The following is a 27,949-nucleotide window of genomic DNA, read 5'->3' as shown; positions in this document are numbered from 1 at the left end:
CAATTCAACTCTCCATCAGGAACTCGTCCGTCAGTCCTCACCGTGTTCTTGGTTCTTTATGTTCCTGCTGTTTCTCTGTTTGTTTGACTTCTCAGAGGTTTGACTTTGTGTGAAAGAGTCCGTTGATATAAATGATGTCAGTGGTTGTTTGTTCGTCTCTCAGCCTGTCCTTTTCATCTCTTCTCTCCTCTGATTGGTTGTCATGAATATATTAGAAGAACTGGATGCTAAATTTCAAGATGGTGTTCATTCTTTTCAGTAAAACCTGCTCACTACAGTTCATGAGCTTAATGCTTTTCTGCTGTGTCCCACTGCAAACACACTCGGCCTGTATGAGATGTCATTAAGAATGGAACTGGTAAGATTTTATTGATACTAATACCACTGTTGATTTGCTTATCAGTTTGATTCTTAATTGATTCCCTTATTGATTGCTCAGTTTTTTGTGTGCAAAAACCGTAGGTCCACAAATGTTTTCAGCCTCAGCGCAGAAGTTTTAAAATCTTTGCATGTGAACACAGTGTGAAATGGCACTGCTGTCAGCTCTCCTGTGAAATGAAGCCATGCTTTGGACCGTTTCTCTCCAGGACTCCTTGTTGTTGCAAGTCTGACCTCACTGTTTTACGATGAGCAACTGTTAAAGATTAGATAAAGAATTAAAGAATTAAAGATTAAGATTATAGGAAGCGATGAGCTCGGAAGCAGACGATTCTGATGGACTGGACAGTTCGGAGCTGATGATACTGTGCACACGTTTCATTATATAAAACTTTTACACATTAACCATCACCTGCTCTGGTCAGTGGTTTTAATCTGTATATGGGTCATTTTTTTCCCTCAGTAATGACTACAGACGCACTGAGCTCCTGGTTGTCTCTCATTTAAATCCCTTTCTTCTATTTTAAAGTGAGATGAAATGATTCTCTTTTTTTATCTGATTTCTAACTGGATTTATGGGCGTTTATTCTGGAATCAGAATCAGTGTTTCCTGTCACTCAGTTTTCACTCTGAGGAGGAGGAGGGAGAGTTTTGATTCTCTTATGGAAAACTTCTCGACAGTCCATCCAATAGTTGTTGGTCCGACATGCTGTCACAGCCTCGGGGTCTCAGGAGGGCGACCCCTGGCGGTGCAGTATCCAGCTCTTTTAATACCTCCATACCCATCTCTCCTCTCATACCTCTACCTCCTGCTGTCCTCCCTGCGCACCAGCAGCTGTCGTCACGGCGATGTCAAAGCAGGTCTCCATCATAACACGGGACTTGCAGAGATTGACACAGTACTCCAGCTCTGCTGTGGCCTGAGCCAGAGCCTCCAGGTACTCCTGGGACTCCCGGTCCAGGTCTTGGTCCACGTCGACTGGAGGGAGGACACAGACAGAAAGAAACGGGTTAGTGTTCAGAACATTTAGACTTTTTATGAGCAAAAATGAGCAAAACCAGAGATCCTGTCAGCGGGAGGCCACAAGTGGTCAACAAAACCACAACTGATCCAAACAAACAAACAAACAAACAAACAAACAAACAAACAAAATCTGCCAGTGGGGGAGAAGAATTTAGATCCTTTACAGACACAGTCCATAACTTGAGCTTTCTTTATCAAATATTTGCTAATATTTCATTAATTCCACAGTCCAACAGTCCTGAATGAGTTGTTTGCAGCTCCTGTTTGCAGTGTAGCCATGGATACAGAGAACTGTCACTGGATCACTGCGATACTGAAGGAAACTGAGAAACATGATGATTCTCAGGCAGCTTCTGCAGCCAGTTGGCTTCACTCATGTTTGTTTGAGATTTGATTCAAACTGTGGCCATCAGGTTTGAAAACTTGACTCAGCCTCCAGGGAATTCATGTAAGTGGGTTTAGCAGTGATGGAAACTGTGTGTATGTGTGTGTTGACAGTGTTTTGACAGTATATTATGACTGATAGTGAACTAACAGTCTCTGATGATGGTGCAGGGCATGCTGGGATATACTGATGATGATTGACCAGGACTCTGTAACTTCATGAGGGGAAGCAGTGTGTGATTTATGAGTTCTGACCAACAGCCAATCAGAATCAGACCTGACCCCATGAGGCTGAGATGAAATAATGTCTTATTGATCTGAGGACACGTTCTGCAGCCGGCCGACTCTTTCACTCTTTCTGCAGAGTCGAGTGTTTCTTTTCTTTGAGGTGACCTGAGAGTTTGTCCCGCTGACAGTGGAATAATAAAAAGATGTAAATATAATCCTCTCCCTCTGGGCTGTTTGTCTTCACAGTTTGTTCCAACAGACTCCTCTCCAAACACCCCGGAGCACCGCGAGCTGTTTCCTTTGTTCCGAGGAGCCAGAAATAGAAGCATAATGAAGCGAGTTGAGCTGCAAAGGATGAGGGTTTAACAGGCGATGCTTCAGGCCGCCGGCAGCTCTCAGCTGGAAACACTCTCTGTTTGTCCACTCTGTGTTTGGGGTCAGGAGCTGCTCAATGCACTCAAGTTTAAAAAGGGACAAAGCTGCTGCTCCAGAGTCTGAAACACTGCAGAGAGACATGGTCCTCTCTGAACCACTGAAAACACTCAAGACTGATTGAAATCCAGTGGTTCAAATCATGTTTGGAGCTGTTTGACTTTTCAAACTGGCTTTAGCTACTTTCCTTTGACAGCTGTTGGAAACACTGGACCTGACAGAGCTTTGAGTGGACAGAGTCCAAAACAGACAGACCTATCACAGCTTATTAGCTGTGTGTCCCTGTCCAGTTTTAGTGAAGCTCCTCTGTCAAAGAATAAACCAGAGGTCAGACCAAGTCATTGTTTTGCAAGTGACAAGTCAGTCCCAAGTCCTAAATTTTGAGTCTTGACTCCGAAACAAGTCATACATCCACTCTACTACGGTTTCAGGAATTATCTCTATACTAACATGCCTGAAAACTCATATCAGCTGGACCTGCAGCGTAAACAGGAAACAGTCAGATAAAGGACATAAAACATGACTGCTCTTCACATAATCCTCCCATTTAATCCTGTTTTTAAAACATCGTCAATGACATTGTGTACTTTTCCATTATTGTATCTTATATGTTGGTTTGTGTGTAAAAACGGAGGCTGAATGCACTAACAGCAGGCTAACCTTGCAAGCTAAGCTAGCAGCTAATGCATGGCAGCAAACTTTCAAACAGCGGTGCATCGAAATGACTCCATTATTTATACTCATATTAATGACTGAAACAACTTGTCAGGATACTCCTGCTGAACTGTGTGAAGACTGAAGTGTGATGAATCAGGTAATGACATGTCATGACTGACAAGACAAAATCAGGAAGTGCACCTGAGTGTTTGCATCATTGTTTCTGCCTGTCCAGACTAAAACACAGTCCTGGAGTTTAAACCTGAAAAGGGGCCAGCAGTTTCCAAACGTCTCTGTTTTCGGTGTCCTTAAACTCCAGGGTAATGTGGACACTGTGGTGTGTTTGAAAATGAAAACATAGTGACAGTGAGTTTTCAGCCTTATTGATTTACCAAATGATTTAGCATGGAGCTAATGTCAGCCAAACATGTCAATATGTCAGTATGAGCCTTGACAGACAGTTCTTTGTGTAACTTTAAAGGTAGAAGTTGTTGCATCTCTGTCTGTAATTTTGAACCCACAAGTTTTTCATCCTGCATTTTATGCTTTTACACTGAAATTCCACTGAAACTACAGAAACTTTAACACACTGAATGAATGAGTGAGTACATAAAATATCAGACTTTACATTTCAATCAGTAAATAATTTGGTAACATCAGTGTGACCAAGTCTGACTGATCAACAGTTTATTCAGATGATCAATAATCAAAAACCCTCTGTCTCCCAAAACAGAAACCTTTTCTCAAAAAGAAAAGTAAGTGACATAAATATCCTGTCAGTGGACTGTTGGTTCTTAAAACCTCAATCAGTCATATTACATATCACATCTTCAATGATGGTGATGAAATTTAGGGAGATATTAGTGTTGAGGACATTTAGGATGTCTCTCTCTGTCCTCTACCCTCAGTTTAGATGAAAAATGTATTTTGGATCATCTGATTTGGTCTCTATCATCCTGTTCCTGTTCTGTTCGGTAACCTGTATGTAACACTGGATTATTTATACTTACACTCTCCGCTCCATTTGCTCGGGTGGAGCATCAGTCGACTCTTGGCCTCCTCCAGCTCCACCTTCAGCCTCTCGTGTTTGCTCTTCAGCTCTCTGATCTGCTGCTGCCTCTTCTCCAGCATCCTCAGCCGGGCGTTAAAATAGAGCAGACCCTGAGGACCAAACAAACACAGAGTCAGTGCAAACACTACCTGTGTCCCGGCAGAGTGTCTGTGATGTCAGTGTCGGCCGGTTAATACAGCCGACGTGGAGGGTGGAGGGTGGAGGGTGGAGGGGGATTACCACGAGTGGAACCAGCGGCTGCTAACCTGCTCTGAGACTTCAATCTGTGCCCACTGCTGGATTTAATTAGAAGTCAGCCGGAGATAAAATTAGCATGGGCGCTAATCTGCTGGCCGTAGACTTAATCTGTGGGACAAACGCCGCATGGGGGATTAAGGACAGCCGAGGACGAACAGGTGACAGAGAGGTGGATCAGTGTCGCCTCTCAGCTTCACTTAATTACAGGTGTTTAAGGTAAGACGTTCCAACTGAACTGAGGCACATTAATGGCTCTATTCCTGCTGTCAGGCCTCTTTTTTATTGATGCAGCTATTTGTCATGTACACTTCCATCCATAAAACAATTTATTTATTTTTTTTGTCCTTTTTATTGAGATTTAAACAGAGGAAATGGAAGTACCAGTTGTGTTTAGCAAGACAAAAAGCAAATACCCATGCATTTACCAAAATAAAGTTCACCAGCAGACAATCAATAAAATAACAGCGTCTCTTTTGCACATACTATTTCTATTTCAACACACTCTCTTTGCAAAATTATGTTTGTTGTCTGTTTGTGAAATAGTCACAAAATTTAAATGGAATTTGTACATGGACAAGAATTTTCCATAATTTCATGACACTCAGCACAGATTTAAAACTGATGTATTATCCACTGCTGTTCTCATTCCACGGTCAAGATATTGATATTAAATCTGTAACATCCAAAGGTCTACATGGCCTCGATTTCTATGTTGTGTTGATGTTTGCTGTACAACATCAGGAACATCAGACTCTACCTGTCTGAGAATGCAGTACAGCTCCTGGTTCAGGCTCTTGTAACATCACACATCGACTCCTGCAGCTCCTTACTGCCAGGCCTCTCTGCATGTACATTCAAACCTACGTTCAAACGCCTTTCAGTCGCTGCCTGCATCAAATTCAAAACACCAAGCCTGATTCAACCACCACAACAGGACCCATAGTTGCCAGGTAGACTCTCCTCTTTTGTAGTTCCATGGTGGTGGGATGAGCTACCAAACTCTTTTTGAATCCCTCTCAGTCTTTAAGAAAAGACCCAGCTCTTTTGTGAACACCTCTGCACTTGAAAGACTACAATACATAAATAAATAAATACAAAATCTGATACATGCTATGCACTGTCTACTATATCTGCAGGCACCTACATGTCTTAACTCTCAGATGTACGTCGCTTTGGATAAAAGCATCTGCTAAATGAATTTGTAAATGAAAATTGATTTGTGTTGAAATCAATGGATATGAACTAAGAACCATGAAGGGAAGACTGAAGTAGTTTGCTGATTGGTAACAAACTCACCTTTTCCACATCATGGAACGGCTGCTGAGAGAAGACAGAAGCACAGAGAGAAAACAGAGAATTTATCAAACACGTCACACTCTGTAACTCTCTGAAGATGAAGTGCAGATCATCGCTCTCTAATTGGAAATAAATCAGTTCTCCCTGCAGCTGAATTAATGTCTTTCCTTCCCTCGACACACTGAAGGTTAATGACCCGTTAACACTGAGAGAGGCGACGGCCGTAAAGACCAACCAGCCGAGGCCAAAAGCTTCATCCATCACTGCATTGCTCCTTCTCTGCCTCCTCCTCCTCCTCCTCCGTCTGCAGCCATCACTCACATCTAAACCAATTAAGACTAAACTGTAATTGACTCAGTGATAAACTCAGTTGCTGATAAGTCTGCCCTCCGGCTGGACTGGTGATTCTGAGGCCAGTGAAGCTAACTGAAGGCGTAGAAAAGCTCATTTTTAAAATTTGGGATCAGGACACTCTCGAGATGAATAATAACTAAGTCTCTGATGCTCCATTATGATCCAGCTTCATCTTTTGTGGCTCGGTATCTCCTTCACATTTTGCAGATCATGCAGTTCAGTTGACCTTGTAAGTTGAAACATGACCTAAACCCAGCAGGGACCTTTTACAGTGCTCAAACTGCTCTACTATGTCATTCATTAAATCTAGTTTCTTAGCCTGGAGGTTGTAGAGAATAAAATAAAATGTTGTGTCAAACTGAGAGCCAAACACCAGTCATCTAAAGACCTTCAGTGAGGCATGGGATGAGGGATGAACACTCAAAAATATGCAGAAAAACAGCTCAACAAATGTAAGTCACTTCACAGTTAAACAGTTAAAAGTGTTGGTGTTTCCAACAGAGTCTGAAACATTACACTGACTTTCTGGAATACAGATTTTTTTTTTTTTTTTCTGGAAGGTGTGACCTGAAAAGGTTTAAATTGCAAAATCCAGCAGTGGTATCTCATACTGCTCAAGGTACTTTACTGAACACAGTTTTGTTACGTTATGTTATGTTACTTTATATACTGCTAAAAATGGCTGTGACCACAACCATATGAGAAGTCATGTTTTTTAGATCTGGGAACAAAAGGTAATGAATGCAGATATCATCTAACTAGGGCATTTCAATACTACTGGGTATGGGTTTATTTCAACTGATGCCTAAAAGGTATTGGATATCAATACTCAGCCCTACACGCCACTTTCAAACTTAACCCATGTTTGGAATATGTGCGAATGTCAAGTCCACCACCACTAACCAAAGGTCAATGAACAAACAAGATAAAAAATATTTCTTCCTTCTTTTAAATGAACATTTTCCCATGAGCCTCTGCAGTTTTCTCACTGCGAACATTACACAGCACCAAAACAGGTGAACTGATTAAACAGCGATTTGACTCAGCTCATCCTCTAACTGAAGTGAAGAGTTGGAAACGATTCAGCAGGTAGTTATTCCATGTTCTCCTGAGCAGAAAGCTGAGCAGATGGAACCCGCCTCACCTCCGACCCCGTCACCACCTCCCTTCTCCTCTGCAGGCGCTCCACGTCGTCGATCTCGTACACCTTTATCTCAAAGGGCTCCTTCAGTGTCCCGCCTAGCGGTGGCAGGTCCACCCACTGACCCCCCACCATCCGGCCCAGGGAGGAGGTGTCCGGGAGGGGAGCAGGGATCAGACGGCGCCTTTGGAAACCTAATGGAAGAAAAATTCATAAAATGAATAAAAATGCGCTAACAGAAAGTGATTTGTTCTGTCCTGAGGTGAACAGATCTTTGAAATAACATTTTATTTAGTTCATGATATGAGTAGCTGGCAGGCAGATACACAGACAGCTCATTATCTTTAATTAGCCTCATCTTTTCACTCAGTTTAAAGCTGCCAATGCCTTCGTTCTGTGTCAGCAACAATTTATGCTGCTGATAAGGTTTTAACACGTCTCCCATCAACCTAAAGACCTCCATCTTAATTTTAATGACTCTGTACTCGTGGCTGTCAGATCGATGCTGTACAAATTAATTTAACAACAAAGAGTAAAACCAAAAGCAACAGCATGCACCACAAACAAAAAGCCATTACTGATTATTAAAAACATTGTGGGTCTCTGAGTGGGGACTAAATGTGACAGATTGAGGAGGAGTGTGTGTGTGTGGGTGTGTATGCTGTAGAGTGCTGTGTAGTGGATGGGGAGGGAGGGTGTGTGGGTGATAATTGGAGTTGGATATGTACACCGGGAAATGCCGCGGCTTCATGAAATATTCATGAGGCGGAAACGAGCCAAGATCCACAGACTGATGGCAGGCAGATCACACGAGTGCTGATTCCATATGCATCAGGCTGCCTGACCTGTGTGCTGCTGCTGCCAACAAGCCGCATGAATCACAATCAGCTGCTGTAAGGTAACAGCACCGAGGCTCAATACACTACAACAGCGTCCCAGATAATGTGCGCGGATGTAGATTTAACGATAATGCCGAGACGAGAGATAAATTCATGCAGTGAAATATGAGGGAGGAGAGCAGCCTCTGATAGATGCTCCCACAGCAGTAATACCTGTACTCTTCAGTGTGCTCAGCATTCATGAAAAATATTATATTGAACAGCCGCTTTCATCCCATCATCACACACTGTGATGGATGTGGGCACACTTTGGAAGAAGTCATAAATATGTTAATTTCTCTATGTAGCTTTCAGAAGAGACGACTTTTATGGCTCTTTCACTTTCTGAATCAATACATTGAGAAAAAGTCGTTGAATGTCAAATTTAAGCATTAAACTTCTGCCATTAACTTTGATGATATAAAACCTAATTTCAATAATAATTGGATAAGATGAAAAAGTCATACAGCTTTACCTTTTGAGTATTCACTTCAACATTCATCTACATGAGCTGCTGGTTTGTTCATTAACAATTTATGACTTTTAATGCCCATAAAAATACAAGCTTGACTCTGAAAACAAAAGCAGACAATAGTAACAAAAGTAATAAAAACAGCCCTCACATCTCAGTTGGCTACTGTGAGAAGACCAGTGTACCAGGTGTAGAATTATCCAAAGTATGACCAAAGTATTCATTATGATTCAGTTGCAGCAGTGTAAATTAAGGTCAGTTGATCTGTCAGTCTAGTCTATTTTTTGAACCATTTCCACTCCAGTTTCTTGGAAACTTGGTCTATCTAGTGCACCAGCCCACAAATTTTAAGCAGAACCATTATAATTGAGGATGCATCATCAGTGGAGGGTGTTGCACAATGCAACATTGGAAAACATGACACACCCCATGAGAATGGAACCAGCACCATGTTGGTGGCAAAGGCCTGTAAGTGGTCCCATTGCTAAGACATTTGCAGACACTTATTGTTCTTATTGTTGTGAAACTAAAATTCCTGTATGAATTCCAGTTTACTGTTCATTGTCATGAAATGTCCTGAAAACATTTTTGCTACGTAGAGCATCAATGAACCATCTTAGATTTCAATGACGAGGGCCTTTTCTCTAACACCACCCTTAGGAGAAAATTACATTTTTAGCTCCACAACTGATAAAACTGGCTGCGGTTGAACAGGCTTGTTTTGGAAGATTGTAAACTGGATGAAATGGTCCCAAAGTATCTCAGTGGCAGTCGTGGTTAGAGCTGGTTGAATTCTCTAAATGCTGAGGAAAGGTGCTTCAGTGAATCCTTTCTGATTTCCTTTTACATAGGAGACATTGGACCGTCCTGAACAAATGAAAAAGAGATAATGCTGTCCCACGGTTCTTTGTGGCAGTAATACATAAAGCAATGTACCATTCAACTGTTCATTTCACTGGAAGGATGTTTAATTAGACTGCATGAAACAACACAGTAAGAATGAAGTGTCTTTTACATTATTATTGTCTTCCTAAGTCTTTATGAATACACCTTCACTTTTTTGCCATGACTTCAAGAAAACAAAAATCATCAAGATGTTGCATTTACATGGTGTGAGGCAGCACCATGTAATAAAGAGTGTCACCTGAAGGGGTAGGCCCTGCGGCAGGCCTTTAGATTTTTGAGTAAAATTAAAACTTAAAAGTGTGGTTGGTAAGGTCACAGTAATTGGTCAGTTGTGTGTCCCAACTTGATAAATATGTTAGTTGTTTGTGTTCATACATCAATTTTAACATATAACCAAATAATCTGTGCCACCTTTTTCTATCTTTGCAAACTGGACTCACCATTTCCTCTCTTCTTGGGTGATTTAGAGACTCTGCTTCTATTAGATGAGGACACTCCACTCTCACTCATGGAGTCGTGTGCTGAAGAGGTGCTGCCGGTGGTCTCGCTGTCTCTGATCATACTCTCGTAGCCACTGCTACCCCCACTATGGTAAAATAGGGCGGTGCGACCCATGGCGGGTGGCAGCTCTCCACTGAGGATGCTGCTGTTGTCACTGCCATGCCCACTGCTGTAGCGCTGTGGCTTCCGCGGTGCGGTGATCTTGCTGTAAGGTGATGGTAGTGGCGTGTTGATTGGTGACCCACTGACACTACTAGTACCACTGTCAGTGCTATCATTTCGTGATGCTCCAGGTCCCCTGTTGAGCTGCTTCCTTTGGCTCCCAGTGGCTAGCTCGCTAACTCGGCTGTTAGCAGCCCTGCTGATGGCCTGCTTTGTTCCCATGATGGTGCCTCTTCCCATCTTGGCTCCTGCCCCTGACCGAGCTGGAGACTTACCAGTTGGAGGTAGGTTGCTGGTGTTGCGTCCAGCTACATTATCAAGAGGTTTAGGGGAGGAGCTTGGACTTTTGGAACTACTGATAGACAATGTTCGGACCTTTGATCCACCAGAGACTGCTGCTCGTGAGCTGCTGTTGCCTTTGACCTGCCCAAGTTTGCTTGTAGTTGCAAAGACACCAGGAGAAACTTGGGAAGGAGAAGCAAATGTGGAGGTGGAGGCTGGAACCCCGAGTCTTGGCACTGATCTGTTGGACCTGCTGTTACCTACTAAAGTAGCACCACTGTTGTCCCTGAACAATTCAGGCTTAGACCCAGCTAAGGTTTGACTGTCACACCTTTCCAGAGACATCAGACTCCCATAGTACCTGGAAGACTCTGCTTTGGCCCCACGTGTCTTTAGGCTTGAAGATACTCTGGCAGAACCATGTTCAGTTTTCACACTAGTCCTGTGACTGAAGGACTCTGCCCGGAGCCTGATGTTGAATTCTTCCTCTGAAGTTGATGTTTTAGAGAATGAGGACTTTCCAGTATCACTGCTTGCTTTTAAGGCACTTGGAGATAGCGCAGTCCTTGTCTTTTGCTCTTGGCTCAACTGTCTGACAGGTGGACCAGGAGGAGAAATATTTCCAGATCCAGACTTGGACATCATGCTGCTTTTCTGCCCATTTGACTTTTTTCCCAAGGATGAAAACCTCAGGGTACCTGTTACTGAAGTGCCCTCGTGACCCCATTTCAATTCAGAAGTCTGGGGAATAGAAACAGTTCCTAGAGTTGTTGCACCTCGGGTGAGTCGTGGCATCTTGATAAGAGTGTCTCCTCTCCTGCTGCTGGACCTCTCACAACCATCCACAACCCTCTGACCTGAAGAAGACACTTGTGCCTTTGGTGGCCGAGGTACACTGTTACTGTTCCCTCCAGGCCTCTTAGAGGGAACACTATTAATGCCACTTCTTGGTGGCTTACCTGCAGAGAGAAACTCAACCTCTCTGGGATCAAGGTCATTGCTTCCCTGTAGCATAAAGTCATCATGTTTGCCTTCCTGTCTGCTGCAGCTCACAGCTGCAGATGAGGTAGGCTTGGTTTTCCTGGGAAGACTGGAATGGGTAGCATGATGAGGAATCTGGGCTGACACCGAAGTGTTTAGAGTATTGGCTCTCATCTTGGGAGAACCTTTGAGAGAGGCTTTGGTTGAGTCAGGGGAGGGAGGACACTTGGTAAAGGAGGGTTTGTTTGGAGTAGCATGGTTACTGTCCAGCTCTGAGAAATAGCTACTGTCATTCAGGGAGCTCTTGATGCCATGCTGCAGAAATGGCTGTTTAAGAAACATACTTGGCGAGGTTACTGTGGATGCATTCTCTGTTGCAATGTTTTTGTCTCGCAAGTAAAGGCTACTTTTTGAATGAGTGCCTTCCATTTCAGCTGAATCAGGACTCACTTCTCTTGGCCATGAACAAACAGTTGAGTGCTTGTTGCCGCTATGGGAAATCACTTCCTGGCTGTCAGTCCCTACATCGGCTCCAGGTCCCACAGCTCCTTGTTGAGATGTGTAAGCATCATACTCATCATTAATACTGCTGATGATGCTTACAGGGCGAGAGCGAGGAGCTATGGCCTGCAGAGAGCAGTCACTGTTGAAACTGAGCAGGTTAGAGGGGCGGCCATTGTCTGGGACAATGCCATGAGGAAGCTCCTCTACAACTGTGAACACAAGCTCATCCTCGCCATTCAGCTCCACAGGTTGCTGCAGTGTAATGGTAGTCCGTAGAAAATCCCTGTCAAGGCATCTTCCTAACAGAGCTGCCCGAAGATTGTTGACCTCCATGGAGCATCTGGTTTCCGTGTTAGGAGACCCCACTGGCTGGCCTTGCCTAAGAGCTTGTTGACTCATGCCCACAGGAGGAGTCCTACCAACAACCTCCCCAGGCTGAGATGCTGCCCTGGATGTCCTGGGTAAGGACGGTGAGGCCGACGGCTTGGGTACACCTCCTTTAAGGTAGACCTTCTCTCGCACCACAGGCTCTGAGTCCTGGGAAAAAGTTCTACTGGGCTTCACCACACACTGCTGAAAGGGAGTGGCTGAAAGTTTCTCCCCATCCGCACTTGTCCGTTTAGTATCCAAGAGGCCACCAGCTGCAGGGAATTTGGATTGTTCCTGATCGGGTTTATTTGTGCATGTGGTTGGTGTACTTCCTACGAAGCTGTAGGAGTTCTTATCAGATTTGGGTGGAGAAATTGCCTCTGTGGGTTTAGTTACTCCAGTCTGAGTCCTGAGTCCTGCTGCTTGTGCTACTTTGCCCTCTGTACGAAACATGGCTGGGCCCTCGCTTCCATCAATGCAGTCAAGTCTTTCCTGCAGCTCTGCAAATGTATTACACTTAAAGTGATCCCCATCAGACCTGGGTGCATCTTTCACTCGCTTTTTGTTCAGGGAGGGGATGATAGGAACAAAAGAAGGTGGTCCCTCATTGTCACTCAATTCTCGGTCTGAGATGGCCGTCCCTCCAGGTCCGACATAGATGACAGTGTCACAGGAGTGTTCACTGCTGGAGGAATAGTCGGGATCGCTGGAGAGCAGCAGGGGCGTGTCTGGGTCGAGAGCCACGGTCCGAGGGTGGAAGGGTCTGAGATGAGGTGGTCGATGGGATGAGCCTTCCTCACAGGAACTCTCCCCTCCAGACGAGCTGGAAGCATACTGCAAATAGAGAAACAACAGAGTATTAACATTATTAAAGAGACCTGAAATACACAGTGACCAACCGGAAGACAAATCCATTTCTGTGGCATTCTTGGTTGATATGATGTGAGGTAAAAAGTCCACACTGCAACCCAGATTAACATGAATGTCAATGAAATGTCGAAGCTTGTAACCCTTGTTTCCATATGGCTTTTTCAATCTATAAAATACAAATACAGCCTCTAATGAGAGTGAAAGCCTTTTTCATCTCATCACAGAGGCTACCGTCCCCATAGGAACAGTCATATTGATTCTCTGTCATATCATGGCAGAAAGAACTCACTGAATTATGACTGTATGACTCGGACCCGATCATACAGATTTACATTATAGACTGGAAGGTTTTTATTGTCAGGACATTAACTCAGACTCATTCAGAGACCATAACCTTTGTAATTTAAAGTTAAATTGTAAATTTTAATGTAAAGTTAAATACTGTTGGGACTTTATTATCATTATTGGGACTTAAAGTCCACACAGACATTAAACGTGTCCTGATCTATGTGATCATGATAGAATTCATTGCCAAATAAATCACTAAACTGTTCTAAACCGTCTATTTCAACCTGTAACAGAGATCCTTAACTGCAGTGAGGTGAAGAAATAAAACATGAAGTACCTTGGACTTCTTTTTCCTCATGCGGTGGATGCGGGAGGCCAGCTGCACTGTGGTCAGCGTCTCCATGTAGTTGGCTGGGGAGTCGGAGATGTGGGCGATCATGGTGGTTTGACAGTTGATGTTTCCCAGGGATTCGCTAAGGAGCATGGTGAGCTTACTGTCCCTGAATAATACATCAAGAAACCCCTCGTTAGCCAAAAAAAAAAAGGCTTGAGAAACCCCACAGGAGCCCAGAAACCATTCATTACCCCCTGCAACAGTTGGGCACAAAAAGGAATAGAAATGATCTCTCATTTCACATTAATGAAGCCCACTTTGAACTACATGCTACATATGATCTGTAGGCAGAAACAGAGTGAAATGTCCATGAAATCCTGCCATCGAAGAGAGCTGGATTAAAGCCAGAGTGATCAAATACTGAATCTACATACTGCAGTCTAAGCTGCTTTTTTAACCAAAACAACAAAGCAGCATTTTTCTTGGTTTCTTCTGAACCAAACATGTCAATAATTTCCAATGACTTAACATCCATCCTTCCATTAAACTGTAAGATTAATGCACATTTGTGGAATTTTGCAAAATTAAATATGAATCAGTGCATGTTTAAAAGAGCAATCTTTATATGAAAAAAAAAAATTAAATATGGCATCATTAACTCAAATTCAGGTTAGTGATGCCTCTGACTTGTGGTCCCCAATATGGATTAATCATCTGTCTTTGTTTCTTTATTTCAGGCAGGTTGGGGTGGGTGGAAAACCCAATCACAAGACTTTCATCAAGGAATCTGGGTTTGTGTCCCATGTGAAACCAAAAGTTAACAATAAATAAGTTAATACATGTCAATCAGCATTAGAAAGTGATTTATTCATCACTCTAATCAACCACTTCAGAATGACTGAAGACTCATTAAAAATACAATAAATTCAGTCTCCTCCCCCTAACAGGGACGTTTGCTCCATCTGTTGCGTGGCCACTGTGACCTTTGACCCCTGTTGCATTCATTAAAATGCCCAGTAAGAGCTCATACCTGTAAGGAATATGCTTGGCTCCGTTGGCGAGGGCGAGGATGACGTTTCCAAGTGCAGACAAAGACAAACACTGACCTCTACCTCCCTCTCTCGTCCTGCTGATGTCCTTCTCACAGCTCCCCAAATCCAGGAGGTGGAGGCGACTCCGACCAGACACTGAGAGACAGCATAAAACACAGCCTGCTTAACTGGTAGTTAGTGACTAAATGAGTGGATGGTTAATTGGCAGGGCAATTAATTGATTTGTTTATTGACAGAAACATAATCAATGGTTATTTTAATAATTGAATGGCTGTTTAAAGTCAATCATCGAGTAAAATAATCAAACATTAGCTGGAACAAAAGATCATAAAAGACTCCATTGGTCCATACTATCAAGTCAAGACCTGCAAGTCAAGACCCACAAGTCCTGAGTCAAAAAGTACAGAGTTAACTTCTATGTAAAGTCAGGCAAGTCCCAAGTCTAGACAAACAAGTTGTGATTCAAGTCCCAAGACATTCAGACACTCCTCAGTTCAAGCTCAACAAGTCTTCAGTCAAGCCCCAAGACACTTAGGCAAGTCCAAAGTCTTGATTCAATTTCAAGTTTCAAGTTCCAAGTTTGGGCCAACAAGTCCCATGTCAAGACCAACAAGTCTCAAATCAAGCCCCACGTCTAGACAGGCATGTTTCAAATAAAGACTAACAAGTCCTGACTCAATTTCCAAGTCAAACTCAAATCAGAACCAGCAAGTACCAAGTCAAGACTAACAAGTCCTGACTCAGTTTCCAAGTCAAGATCCAAGTCAGGACCTGAGTCCCAAATTGAGCTCCAAATAAAGGCAGGCAGGTCCCAAGTAAAGAAAGGTAAATCCTATATCATTATCAAGTCCCAGGTCAAATCATAAGTCAATTTACAAGTCAAGGCTATAGCCAAGTCCCAAATGAAGGCAGGTAAGGCTACAAGTCAAGTCCAGAGTCAAATCCCACAATAAAATAGGAATGTCCCAACTCACAGGAAGTGAGTCAAGTACTAAATCATACCTGACAGGTTCTGACTCAATTTCCAAGGCAGATTTCAAGTCAAGACCAACAAGTCCTCAGTCAGTTTCCCAGTCACGTTTGAGGTTAAGTTCAACAAGTTCCAAGTCAAGCCCCAAGTAAAGACTGATAGGCCCAAGTTAAGATTAACAAGTCCTGAGTCAAATTCTAAGTCAAATTTCAAATCTAGACCAACAAGTCTCAAGTCAAGATCCACAAGTCCCAAGTCAAGACCAACAAGTCCTGAGTCAGTTTCCAAGTCAAGACAGGTACGCTACAAGTCAAAGCCCAACAAAATACTAAGTTAAGGTAGGCAGGATCCCGAGTTCAGACCACCATCAACTGCTGCGGTAAGATAGGAAAGCCCCAAGTCCCAAATCAGCACCAACAAGTTCCAAGTTACTGGCAGAACTTGATTGGCTGGTGTCAAATTGACTGAAAGTATATTTATGAAATGAAAAGCTGATTTTCATACTTTGTATGATTTAATTCCAGATCTTTGGGAGGATATGAAGTCAATTCAAGTCAAAGGCTGAAGTCAAAGTGAAGTCACAAGTAAATGGGTTGAAGTCCAGTTGCAACTCTTTCTGGACTTCCTGGAGTTCAGTGTAAGGTCATCACATTCATGACATCATAATATTAACAACTGGATACATTTATATTTTTATATTATATGAATTCTACATGTATACATACCCAGATAATGGATATGTTTAAAATACCTAATTTGTGTAGGTTAAGGTTCAAAACTTTAAAAAAAACGTGTTAAAAGATGAGACCATACTGACTCTGTCTCTGATCTAGTATTCAGATCAGTATCAGTCTGATGTCTCTCTGCTCATTTTAACTGCCTCTTCATTTCATTAAGTCAGAGAAATGATGGTGTGAATGATCAACCGCCCGCATCAGCAAGATTTAGAAAGTGCTGAGAGCGGCTGAGTGTACAGTTTTATATTGGATGGTCTATAAACACTCCAGGACACTGAAGCTTCAGGCCTCATTAGCCATGCAGATTTATTCCAGCCGCGGACGTGGAAGCAGTAGAACACTAATAATTGTGGAAATGTCTTTGCTGTGGCAGGTAGTCGTGGGCGGAGGTGGCGTTAGCGTAGCCTCTCTGCTCGTTAATGTTGTTGTTGAGCATGGTGGCGGCTCCAGTTGAAGTTAATCAGCAGCTACGTGTTTGGAAATGAACAGCAGAAGGAAAATGAGAGCTGCTCCACCACTAACGGTTGATTTTATTCTTGCCTGAGGGGCCGTGTCTACAACCTGCTGTTTCTTCATCAAGCTATTATTGAACTGATGTTGACATGTCTGTGGTTTTAACCTGTACAGGTTATATTCACAGCCATTTAGTTGGAAAAATTTGGTTAATATATCTTTTAATTTTCTATAAATTCTTCATAATAAAAGTCTGCTATTATTTTGTTACTTTAGCTTTCATCCTGAAACTATACACAGGAAATGAGTTTTTATCAACAGTAACTGAACAAGACTCCTATCAGCAGAAAGTGAACATGAAACCTGAAAGTACAAACAGCAACAGGAGAGAAAGTAAACTTCAAACTGCAGGGATTCAGTACGAAGCTATAAAAGTGTTAAGGGAGGGCATCAGTGCTCTAACCTACATCACTGTTTTCTGCTAAAAGTGAATTTCCATTTGAAAAACCTGAAAAGAACACAAGTGGACTCGCTCTTGACTGTAAAAACTTTTCTAGCTCTAAACACTACGACATCCATGAGTCTCAGCAGCTGTTGCCATCAGAGATGTGAATCAGAGCCTTTACAAATGCAGAATGCTTATTGGTTAATCTCTTCTTTGTTGTTTCACGTCCATCACAACCACTGAACACAAGGAACATGAATGAGGTCTGAAATATCTCGTCACACTTCATATCATTTGCAGACAAACAAACACTGACTTGCTGCCTTGTTGCTCTTGTCTGGCCTCTCCTGGTAGAGGTGTAGGGTGAACAGGAAGTGTGAGTTTCTCCGGGCCTCCTGGTCACCTGGCGCCCGGCTGCTCCTCCTCGCTGCAAGGGCGGCGTCCAGGAAAAACGCTGCTCGCTCGGCATTGGTCGCCCGCAGTTCTGTCTGGTTCTGGAGCTGATGTAGAGAAAGAATAAGACATTAGAAATGTAAAATGAACTTCCATTATTTGGGAACTGTAAATAGGATGTGTAATGTTGCCATAAAGTCCCGGAGCAGAAGAAATAACATCACTCTACAGCTGAGATTAAGACGTCAGTTTGACTTTATGAAGACGTTTCATCTAGAATGAAAAACAACGTGACTGACAAGTTTCTCTGAGGTAAAACTGAGAAAGTGATAACAGCAGAAATAAGACAGAATGGGGTTTGATAAAGAAAAAAGAAGTCTGCACGAAGGAAGAAAAATGTGGAGACAGAAAAAGAAAATTAAAGTGAGAGAAGATAAAAAGAAAAAAAAAGTGGCAGACAGAAGGAACCCGGGGGAGATAAAACAGACTGAATCAGAATAAAAGGAAGAAGATCAGGACTAATTGGACAGTCGTGGACAGAGATGATGTCTCCAGGGTGAAGAGGAGGTCAAAGAGGAAGAGAGGAAGAGAGGATGTAGTGAAGGGAAGGAGACAAAGAAAAAGAGGTTTGAAAATGAGGAGACTCAAGAAGGTGACCTGATGATGTCTCTGACCTGAGAAACATGGAGGCCGTGGGTTTGAATCCCACTGAGTATCTCTTACTGCTGCTGTTTCATTGTACTGCATCTTAACAGCAGTCATCAGTTTTACTGTTTAGCACTTCATCCTTTATTGTTACTAAAATCAGCATGAAATACAACATGTTTCACTGGTAATTAGTGACCAAATGAGTGGACGGTTAATTGGCAGGGCGATTAATTGATTTGTTTATTGACAGAACCATGATTAATGGTTATTTTAATAATTGATTGGCTGTAAAAGTAAATCATCGAGTAAAAAAATTAAATATTAGCTGGAACAAGAGAAAACAAGACTCCATAGGTCCATACTACCAAGACTGAGATCTCACAGGGGGACAAGTCATTGTTTTCCAAGTCCCAAGTCAAGACCTGCAAGTCAAGACCCACAAGTCCTGAGTCAGAAAGTACAGAGTTAACTTCTAAGTCAAGGCAGGCAAGTCCCAAGTCAAGACAGACAAGTTGTGATTCAAGTCCCAAGACACTGTGATACTGCTCAAGTCAAGCTCAACAAGTCTTCAGTCAAGCCCCCACACTTAGGCAAGTCCCAAGTCTGGAATCACTTTCAAAGTCAAGTTCCAAGTTTGGGCCAACAAGTCCCAAGTCAAGACCAACAAGTCTCAAATCAAGCCCCACTTCTAGACAGACATATTTCAAGTCAAGACTAACAAGTCCTGACTCAGTTTCCAAGTCAAACTGCTGTATGCTATTGGTGCTGTGGAGGATGCAACTCTCTGCAGTCTCACTCCTCATGTGTAAACCTACTCAACCCAAACAGCACAAAACAATGAAGGTGAAAAGTACGAGCCGGTCATGGCAGGTCTTGACTTTGCTCTCCTGAGAAAAAAACACATTGCATACAGGAAGTGAGTGACACAAGGCATTGCAGTAATCTAGGACATGGAAGCTTGAGACCACTAGGGGACGTTGCAGTGATGTTTACGTCTGAAAAACATTGTTGAATGGTGGACGCTTGCTGCATTATCAAATGCTTTTGTTGCACTGAACCATCTAGGAAGTCATCCTTAGAAACTGTTTGGAAAAGGGCAGGCACCTGAAAGCAACACTTGGCAGGTGATTGGATGAACCATGTGTCTATAACATGGGCTAATTTAAACCAATCAGATCTAACACTTGCCAAAGCCAGTTGGGAGAAGAGTGAAATCATCTTTTTCATGGAGAAAAGCCTTCAGTGTTGTTCTTCGTTCTTCTTTCAGTGAAATACTCTCCAGTTCTGATATAACTGACTGTCACAGTATCTACGCTAACCACTTTAGGAGCTGGCATTGTTTGTTTGAGACAAGTTGCTCGCCTGGATGCTTCTCACTGTTGTCACACATAAAACCAGGCCTGTAGTTGTCAGTAGTCTCTCCGAGGACACTGATTGGCTGCACCACTTTTGGTGCAGACACAAATGGGTAACTTAAAGCTTGGCAAAATGGATTCTCACATAATCTCACAAATCTAGCTGCCTGAAAGGTAATGTCACTTCTGACATAAACCTTTTGTGATGTAGACTATAGTGATGAGCCGGTCAACCTACATTCACGGGTCATCTTTCATCTTTCATTGACTAAAGGTAATATATGTAAAATATTAGGTTATGGTTAGCTTGTGGCCTGTTAATTCCCTGTTCAATGTTGAAGTAGCGCTCCTTTGTTTCCTAGTCCAGCTTCTCTTGGAAATGAATCTTGCAGTTGGTCCATTTGTATTTTTTTTTCCCAGTTGATTTTAGGGATGGACCAATGCCACTTTTTTTTAAGACCAAGTACAAGTACATACATTTGGGTACTTGCTGATGCCGACGGTGCGTCCAAAAAAAGAGGGTAAGCATCAGCAAACGTCTTGAACTCTGCATCGTGGTGGTTCTTTAGATGTCTACTTGTATGGAGCGGCTACTTTTCGTGACGCAGTATCGGTGTGGGGTATTAGAGTAGTTTTATTGAGTATGAGTATGTGAGGACAGTGTCAGACCGATACCCGATGCTGGTATTGGTATTGGTGCGTCCCTAGTTGATTTGTGTTTGTTGTTGCTGTGTGCTTGTGGTTGCTGTAAACAGAAAGTATGTAAACAAAGACATGTATCCTAAAATACGGAGACCACTACCCAGAATGCAGTATGCCATGATATGGTTACCTATTCTCTGTAGGGTAGTAGAAGAGAAGGTTCTCAGGATTTTCCCAAAGTTCTTTACATAAAAATGTTTCAAACAACATGAGAGTCTCAAGAAGGACTTTTTAAAGTTACAATCTGTTCACACACTGGCAACACAAACGGATTAAAACAGCTTCACACTCTTGCATATATGAAGGAGGATGTTTTTTGCTACCTGAGATCCACAGAGGGGGTCTTCTCGCAGTGACACAGCCGGGCCGGGAGCCTCCTGGTGGCCCCCTGCTAACGAGGACGAGGAAAGTTCAGCCAGGAGGTCAGTGAGCGTCTCCTCCCGACCGGAGATCTCCACGGCCGACACTCTGACAGAAAAACGAGCTCCAGACTTCTCCCTCCGCTCCTCGATCACCTTAAAAAGCCACGAGATGGCCGTGGGAGCCACGCCCAGACTCTGGGTGGAGCAGTCCCGACCAATCATGGTGTACGTCTTACCTGGGGAGGGCGGAGTCAATGTAACAATGAGGTGACTAGTCAAAAAAGTGTGTGTGAGTGTATGTGTGGTGTATTGTGTAGTTACCCAGGTTAGCGTGTCCGAAGCAGAAGATGCAGCCGTCTGCTCCGTTCACCACTGACTGGATGACCTCAGCCACCGTCCCTGAACACACCTCAGCCTATCAGGATCAAGATGCAGTTAGTGTTGTCCATTCATGTTAGAGAACAGTGCCTTTACAATTTACATGTTCAGAGAGGTTGTACACTGCACACTGTGTTGTATATTATGAGATACAATAAAAAAAAAGATATGATACTTTAGTACTTAAGTCACATTACAGTATGAAATGCTGTGTCATGCTATGCTAAGCTAATATTGCCAATATTTAAGCTCACATTAGTGATGTTGTGTGACGTTATGTTATGGTGTGTAATGTTAATAACATTCAACATTATTTTACAAGATAATGGTTGTAGATGAAGATAGTACGGTACGGATATTATCAAGGCAGAAATTTCATGACAGCCATTGCTGATATACACATGTAGGCTATGATTGAATATTTAATACGTGTCCCGTTACGTTTTATAACTGCACATCGCTTTAGGTTAAGTCGTGTCACATCACATTATGCTGCATTATGAGCCAGTACTTCATGTTACATAACAAATAAGACAATGTGATGTGATTATACATTATGAGAGAATTGAATAGAATAAGACACCACAGAATGTGATGCAGAGCAGAAAAGAGTCACAGTCAGCATCTGAAATGTGTTTTTTTCTCTTCAGAACACAAACTCACAGTCACACAGCTGAAACTCCGGCTCACTCGTTTACCACATCAGTCTCAACTCTGCAGCCGCATGCATCTCTTTTATAAATGTCAGTCTGTGTTTCCATTTACAATCTGCTGCTTCATGATGTTTCTTCACACACACACACACACACACACACACACACACACACACACAGTCTCTCCTTGGTCGATAAACAACTTGCTGATGTCTCAAACTTTGTGTGCCTTGAATTTAAATATTCAGCAGGTTGTCAAATACAGATGAAGCTAAAGACTGAAGGTGTTATTGATCACACTGATCAGACTGGCTCAGACGTGTCTCGTTGCCAGTAGTCAACCACACCTGCTCCCATCTCACCTGTGAAGCATCCTGGGAGAAGACGGCATCGAACATGAAGGTCTTTGGAGCGGAGGTGGAGGATCGTCTCTGGGCGGCGGCGGTGGAGAAACCACCGGCGGGCGTCTCGCAGAGAGTCAACTGCTTCTTCCTGCCGTCCACTTTGAGGAGGGACATGGATTCGGAGGACTCGCTGTTGTGGACCGAACTGATCCGGACCATCACTCTGACCTGGACACAGACAGCAAGTCCACATTGATAATGACATTTTGCTGTAAAAATAGTTTTATTTGAATTACATCTTTAATATCTTCAGTAACAGTCAACATGTGAAATTCAAAAATAATATAAGGTATAAATATTAATGAATTGTCTGAATGGAAACAAAAAGAGGAGCTGCTGCTGTTTGAGGAGAAACAAAACCCCAGGAATATTTTTAGGATTTTTCTGGACTATAACGTTAAAGAGACCAGACAGGGATCCAAACCAGCGACCCCTCCAGCCTCTGACCTGCAGCAGCTCATGTATCTGAGCTCAGATCAGCCTCCTGTATTGTGTTATGCCTCTGGTGTGTTTTTATTGGTCGGTCTTGGAGCTGCTGAGTCAGCTGATCACAGTGGCGAGCAGGTCAAGTTTAAAGCCAATAACAATGTGAGACACAGCAGCAGCAGAGCGAATCATCACCTCCTCAGACAGGAAGCAGCTCACCTGCTGTCAGTGACACATGAACGCCCTTTAAAATATACAGAATGCTGCTGAACTGTCAGCAGCTGCAGGGTTTTATCCAGAATATAGTCTCAACATTTGACAGACACACAGTTTCTGTGGAATCGACTAATAACAATAATTTTCCTAAAATGACTGTCCCATAAAGACGAGACAGTTCCTCAGTTTTTGAGGAAAAATGCAATTTTTTTATTGATAACATTTTCATATAAAAAACAAAAAAAAACAAAAACAAACAAAACAAATAAATTGTGAATTAATCATTTTAGAAATTTTGATGAGTCCAAAGTTAAAGTTTAGTTTATGTCTGTCTAAGATGTGTGACGTTTGATTCCTGAGTAACAATTACAGCAACCGGGCAACCAATGAGATGAAACGGGACGAGCAGGAAATGATCAATGACACCTTTAATCTCTTTAACACATGAAGATCATCATGATGATAAAGATCAGCTGACCGTTAAACTACTCAAAAGCTTAAAATGCATGAACATGAAACAACAAATGTCTGTAAAAGTGGTGCTGTTGACATCATCACATGACATCATGTTTGATAGAAGGAAAAAGAAATGTGTGAAAATGTTGAAGAATGAAGAAATATGAGGACATGTCATATTTCTATAAAGTTCAGTCAGACTGAGGTTGTGTGTCTGCGAGCCACTGATCTGTGAACAGATTGATTTGCTGTCTGACAGCCTTACAGGCTGCTGTGCTGCTCTCAGACTGTTTATGAGCCTCCGTAAAGCTGCTCACTTTATGACCAACGAGCACCAATAAATACAGAAGAATCAACATTCAGACCTCTGTTCTGTTTGATCACCTGCAGCAGGTCTGTGATGTTCCTCACGTTCTGTGTTTATAGAACATTCATAGAGAAATCAATCACTTATATTGATCAGGATTTGATGAGCACCGACAGTCTGCTGATAATGTTACAGAGGAGGAGACAGGGACCTGACTTCTGACCAAAGTGTTGCAGCTGAGACACTGAACCCTGATCTGGTGGGTTCTTTCATCTGCCGGTGGTCGTCCAGGTTCTCCTCCAGACTCCACTAAAATCACTTCATTCAGGAGAGGAGACGAGGTTGTCATCATCAAAGACTGACGTCTTCGTCACGCCCCTCAGCGTCTCATACTGATGCACGAGGTACCCTTCAGTCATGAAGTTAATGTTGTGAAAGGGTCACAGTTTGGTAGGCAATAAGTTAAGTTTAGGAAAAAAAATATTGTTTGGGTTAAAATATGTATGTTATGATGTAAGTCATGTGATGCACGTAACATGACATTACTGCCCACCTCCTGATTTTCTCTTGTTTTTCATTATCCTCTCCCTCCCTCCTCCTCGTATCCCACTTCTCCTGTATTTCTCCTGATTTATGACAAATTTTTAAAAGTCAGGAAATTGCAGGAAACAAAATCCTCCTTATCTTTGGGGTCTCAAGGTTTGCAAGTTTGCTCTCTGCTCCATATGCAAGTAAACATGTCTGCAGGATGTCCCACTGAGACAAACAGACACATGTTCTTTACACAGAGAAACTCGGTGTAGAACATCTGCCAAATTTATAAGAAGACCCAAATCATTAAGAATGTGTCACAGACAGCGTTTTAATCACTCAGTAACTCACAAAAAAGCGTGAATTTATTTAAGGGTCTGGGGTCGCTGATGTTTTCACAAACATCTGCTGGAGATAAGATGTAAGCCATGTTCTGCACAGAGTGGAACAGGTGATGGACGTACAGGATGTCAGGAGAGGAGGCGGTCTTTCAAGTGTGGACCAGGACACATCTGTGTGAACAGCTTTTTACTGAAATGTTCTTTCTCTCATATGTTTTATGACGATGATAAAACATGTTGGTTGACAGTTGTTGTTTTTTTTGTTGCCACATCATTGGCCTGGTGCTGACAGGTTCACAAACAGTTCCAGCTCACTGATTGGCTGCCTGATTGTGCATTTTGGCATGAACTGTCCAGTTTTATCACCTTCGTTCCCCCCATCAGTTACACTGCTCTGACCTGTCTGTTATCACATGAATGACACAAACCCCTCCGGTGTTTTGGGACAGCAGCTGTCTGCAGGTCTGTGGGATGGTGTGATGAAGCTGTGATGACTCGATCTGATCTCAGAGCAGCAGAAACCTCCTTCTCCTCTGTATTCAGGAGGTCTGAGTTGCAGCAGACTCCTCCAGTTTCATTAAAATGCTGTTTTATTTCCTCTTCCTCGATGCGGTGCCTCATTAACTGATCCTCCTGCCGCTCAGGAGCAGACGTCCGATTAGGAGAGAAAAAATCATCTAAACGTCGACTTGTGGAGACGCTGTTGGATCAGAGATGAAGGAGAATCAGGCTGAACTCTGATCAGATCCTGAAGACTTGAGTTTGTTTCATAAAGACTTTAAAGCTGAACTACAGATGAGGAGTTTATCAACTGCAGGAGGAGGAGGAGGAAGGTGATGAAGAACGATTTGTCTGAAAAGACCTTAAGTTACATCATGAAGAGCCCAGAGAGATGAGACAAAATCTGATTACTGAGAACAACAGAAGCCCCATTCACACCAGGTATTAACACGTTCACACCTGTGTTAATACCTGGAGGATGAATTCACAAGAAAACACAAATTATTTAGAATTTGTCGCAGCCGTTTCATAAAATGTAAGTTTAAAAAAATGTAAGTTTCTCCTCGCTCAACAACTCTCAAGATTGTGTGACTTTTTCTGGGAGTGATATTGTGATTACTAGATGAATGATGAGGTCATTCACTTTTTACCAAATTATTCTCCCAAAATCATTGTTATAAAAGCAGCAGATCTGTTCAAAGACAATTTCAGCTGCGTCACATCTGTAGACGAGAAAGGTTGTTGTTTTTTCTGCTCAGAAAGTAAAAACCACCATCAGCAGCTGGAGCCTCAGAGACAAGTCGAGCATCTCTGATAGAATGAGAACACGTGGATCTCTGAAGCTAATTAAGGGTAAATTTGAGGGTATTCTGATGCTGTCAGGAGGTTAAGAGTGTGACTGATGTCAGACCTGCTCTGAGCCACATGTTGGATGTTAAATGACTTCAGTGAGCAGACGGCAGCAGATCGACTGTGACAGGCGAGTGTGTGATCTGCAGCCAGCAGCAGACTGAGAGTCCAAACACTGATAAATACATGACATAATGTCAGCAGAGACGCGTCCTGCTGGATGGACCTGAAGAGACACAGACTGACAGTGTGAAGAGCTGCCAGTGTTCTCCAGAGGCTGAACAGGTCATTACAGCCACAGTGTGAACAAACAGCCACAGTCTCATCTCCATTATCTCATATCTGAATCCAGAATCTGCAGCTTTGGTTACATGTACATGAACAGTGTGTGTGGAGAGTCGGTGTCTGAACCGGACAAATAAAAGTGCTTCAACATTAACTCACCACAAACCAAACATCAACCACAACCTACTTTACCGTCTTAATCATTGAATTATAGACATGTGCTTAAAACATGTAAACATAATGTGTGTTAAACAAATATCATACAATAACACTATAGTCAACTATAAGTATGTAAGGTCAGGGCTCTGCTCTCTAAAGAGACATTTTTGGGTGAGACATTTTAATGTGAGCATGTTGTTACTATAAAGGTGTTTTAATTGTTTTAAAAGTGAGTGTCAGGCGTCTCCGGTGTCCACATACTGAGGCTGTCTGTCCTCTGCAGCGGCTGCTGGTTCGACTCCCACCTGTGGTCCTTTGCTGCATGTCATCCTCTCTCTCTCTCTCTCTCTCTCTCTCTCTCTCTCTCTGCATGTCATCCTCTCTCTCTCTCTCTCTCTCCCTCTCTCTCTCTCTCTCTCTACCTGCTTTCCTGTCTGCACGTCAGCTGTCTCTGTCATATTAAGGCATAAAACATAATGTTTGAAAAATTGTCTTTTAATGTTTTTTATCTTTTTGTGATTCAAACAAGTGCGCTGTGAGTCCAGGAAGTGCCTACAACCATAACAAACAGCTGGAGATGAGTGACAGAGCAGCGTGTGGCTCCGGAGCCACAGGTTGCTCACCCTGTGTTAGGTTTTTGTGTCGTTGTGTGTTGTCCTGTATCTCTTTCTCTCATAAAGCATTTGATGTATCACTTCTGTTATATAAATAATGTTTGATAAATCAAATTTCTTACTGAGCTGATAAAATGTAGCAGAAAGAAAAAAGTCAAAGATCCATTTTAAAATATATGGAGGGAGTTTAACCAACAGACAGACAGGAGCTCATTGTGACTGTAGTCATGACTGAGGGCAAAAATGACCCACATAAAGATTAAAACCACTGAGCAGAGCAGCTGATGGTGACATCATGGATGGAGCTCAGACAGTAAGAATAAACGGCGACAGTTTTCCTCTGATGACTGTGAGAAACAAGTCGAATGAAAACAGAGGATGGTTTTTCATCCAGATGACCCTGCTGCGACCTCCCCCCGCCTACCACTGACCACCGCCCACCGACATATCGGACTGGATTCATGAGATTCCAGCGGCCTGAGATCCAGCTCATCTGGACTGTGATCTGCTGCAAGGCATTCTGGGTAACATCGTGGCATTGTGTCTCACCTTCCCCATCGCCGGCGTGTCCTTGACCTTTGACGCAGCCCGGAGGAGGCATGGTGGGATGGCGGGCGGCGAGAGCTGCAGGGCCCCGCTGAAGCCTCCGGTGTAGAGCAGGGGCCCTGGGGCCTCGCCCGGGGAGGAGGCGGGGCCCGGCTGGGACTTCTTCCTGCGGGACAGACTGAGCTTCTGAGCCGCCCTGAAAATCAGAAACAGAAAGATTCAGTTTCAGTTGAATTTGAAGAAACTGGTAATGTGTCTGCAGACATGAAACCAGAACAGGATGTTCCTCTACCCCGAATCCACACAGAACCAGAACACTTTCAAAAAGCTGCAGTCATTACAAACAGATACTGTGAATATTTTATTGATTAGTTCAGCATCAGCATTACTGTTAAATATAACATCGACATCATCTG

General features: G+C 42.9%; 1 protein-coding gene across 3 annotated transcripts; it reads right to left on the bottom strand.

The window, feature by feature from the left end:
* Positions 1 to 687: 687 nt before the first annotated feature.
* Positions 688 to 27,729, bottom strand: kif26aa (kinesin family member 26Aa). Of its 3 annotated transcripts, none has more exons than XM_084736771.1 (12): positions 27,537 to 27,729; positions 22,261 to 22,470; positions 21,189 to 21,282; positions 20,829 to 21,103; positions 17,724 to 17,907; positions 14,781 to 14,937; positions 13,754 to 13,916; positions 9,900 to 13,092; positions 7,207 to 7,397; positions 5,709 to 5,732; positions 4,114 to 4,264; positions 688 to 1,357 (listed from the first exon to the last, which is right to left on the bottom strand). In XM_084736771.1, the coding sequence occupies exons 1-12, from the start codon at positions 27,543 to 27,545 to the stop codon at positions 1,173 to 1,175; spliced, it is 4,836 nt and encodes a 1,611-aa protein (XP_084592897.1). In that variant the 5' UTR covers positions 27,546 to 27,729; the 3' UTR covers positions 688 to 1,172. The 3 variants fall into 3 exon arrangements, with proteins under 3 accessions (XP_084592897.1, XP_084592898.1, XP_084592896.1); XM_084736772.1 differs by having other exon boundaries at positions 5,709 to 5,729; XM_084736770.1 differs by lacking the exons at positions 5,709 to 5,732; positions 20,829 to 21,103; positions 21,189 to 21,282; positions 22,261 to 22,470; positions 27,537 to 27,729 and having other exon boundaries at positions 17,724 to 17,957.
* Positions 27,730 to 27,949: the final 220 nt, after the last annotated feature.

Source organism: Lutjanus erythropterus, chromosome 15, assembly GCF_056507025.1.
Source record: "Lutjanus erythropterus isolate fLutEry1 chromosome 15, fLutEry1.hap2, whole genome shotgun sequence".
NCBI classification, from domain to species: domain Eukaryota; kingdom Metazoa; phylum Chordata; class Actinopteri; order Lutjaniformes; family Lutjanidae; genus Lutjanus; species Lutjanus erythropterus.
The sequence above is the reverse complement of the archived record's forward strand: the minus strand, read 5'-3'. Positions and strand labels throughout refer to the sequence as shown.

Bases quoted from the DNA above. Each gene is read 5' to 3' on its own strand.
- kif26aa (XM_084736771.1), bottom strand. The intron at 21,283-22,260 runs GTGAGATGGGAG...TGATCCTGATAG, and splicing joins TCTCCCAGGATGCTTCACAG to GCTGAGGTGTGTTCAGGGAC. The intron at 7,398-9,899 runs GTGAGTCCAGTT...TTCTTCCATTAG, and splicing joins ACCCAAGAAGAGAGGAAATG to GTTTCCAAAGGCGCCGTCTG.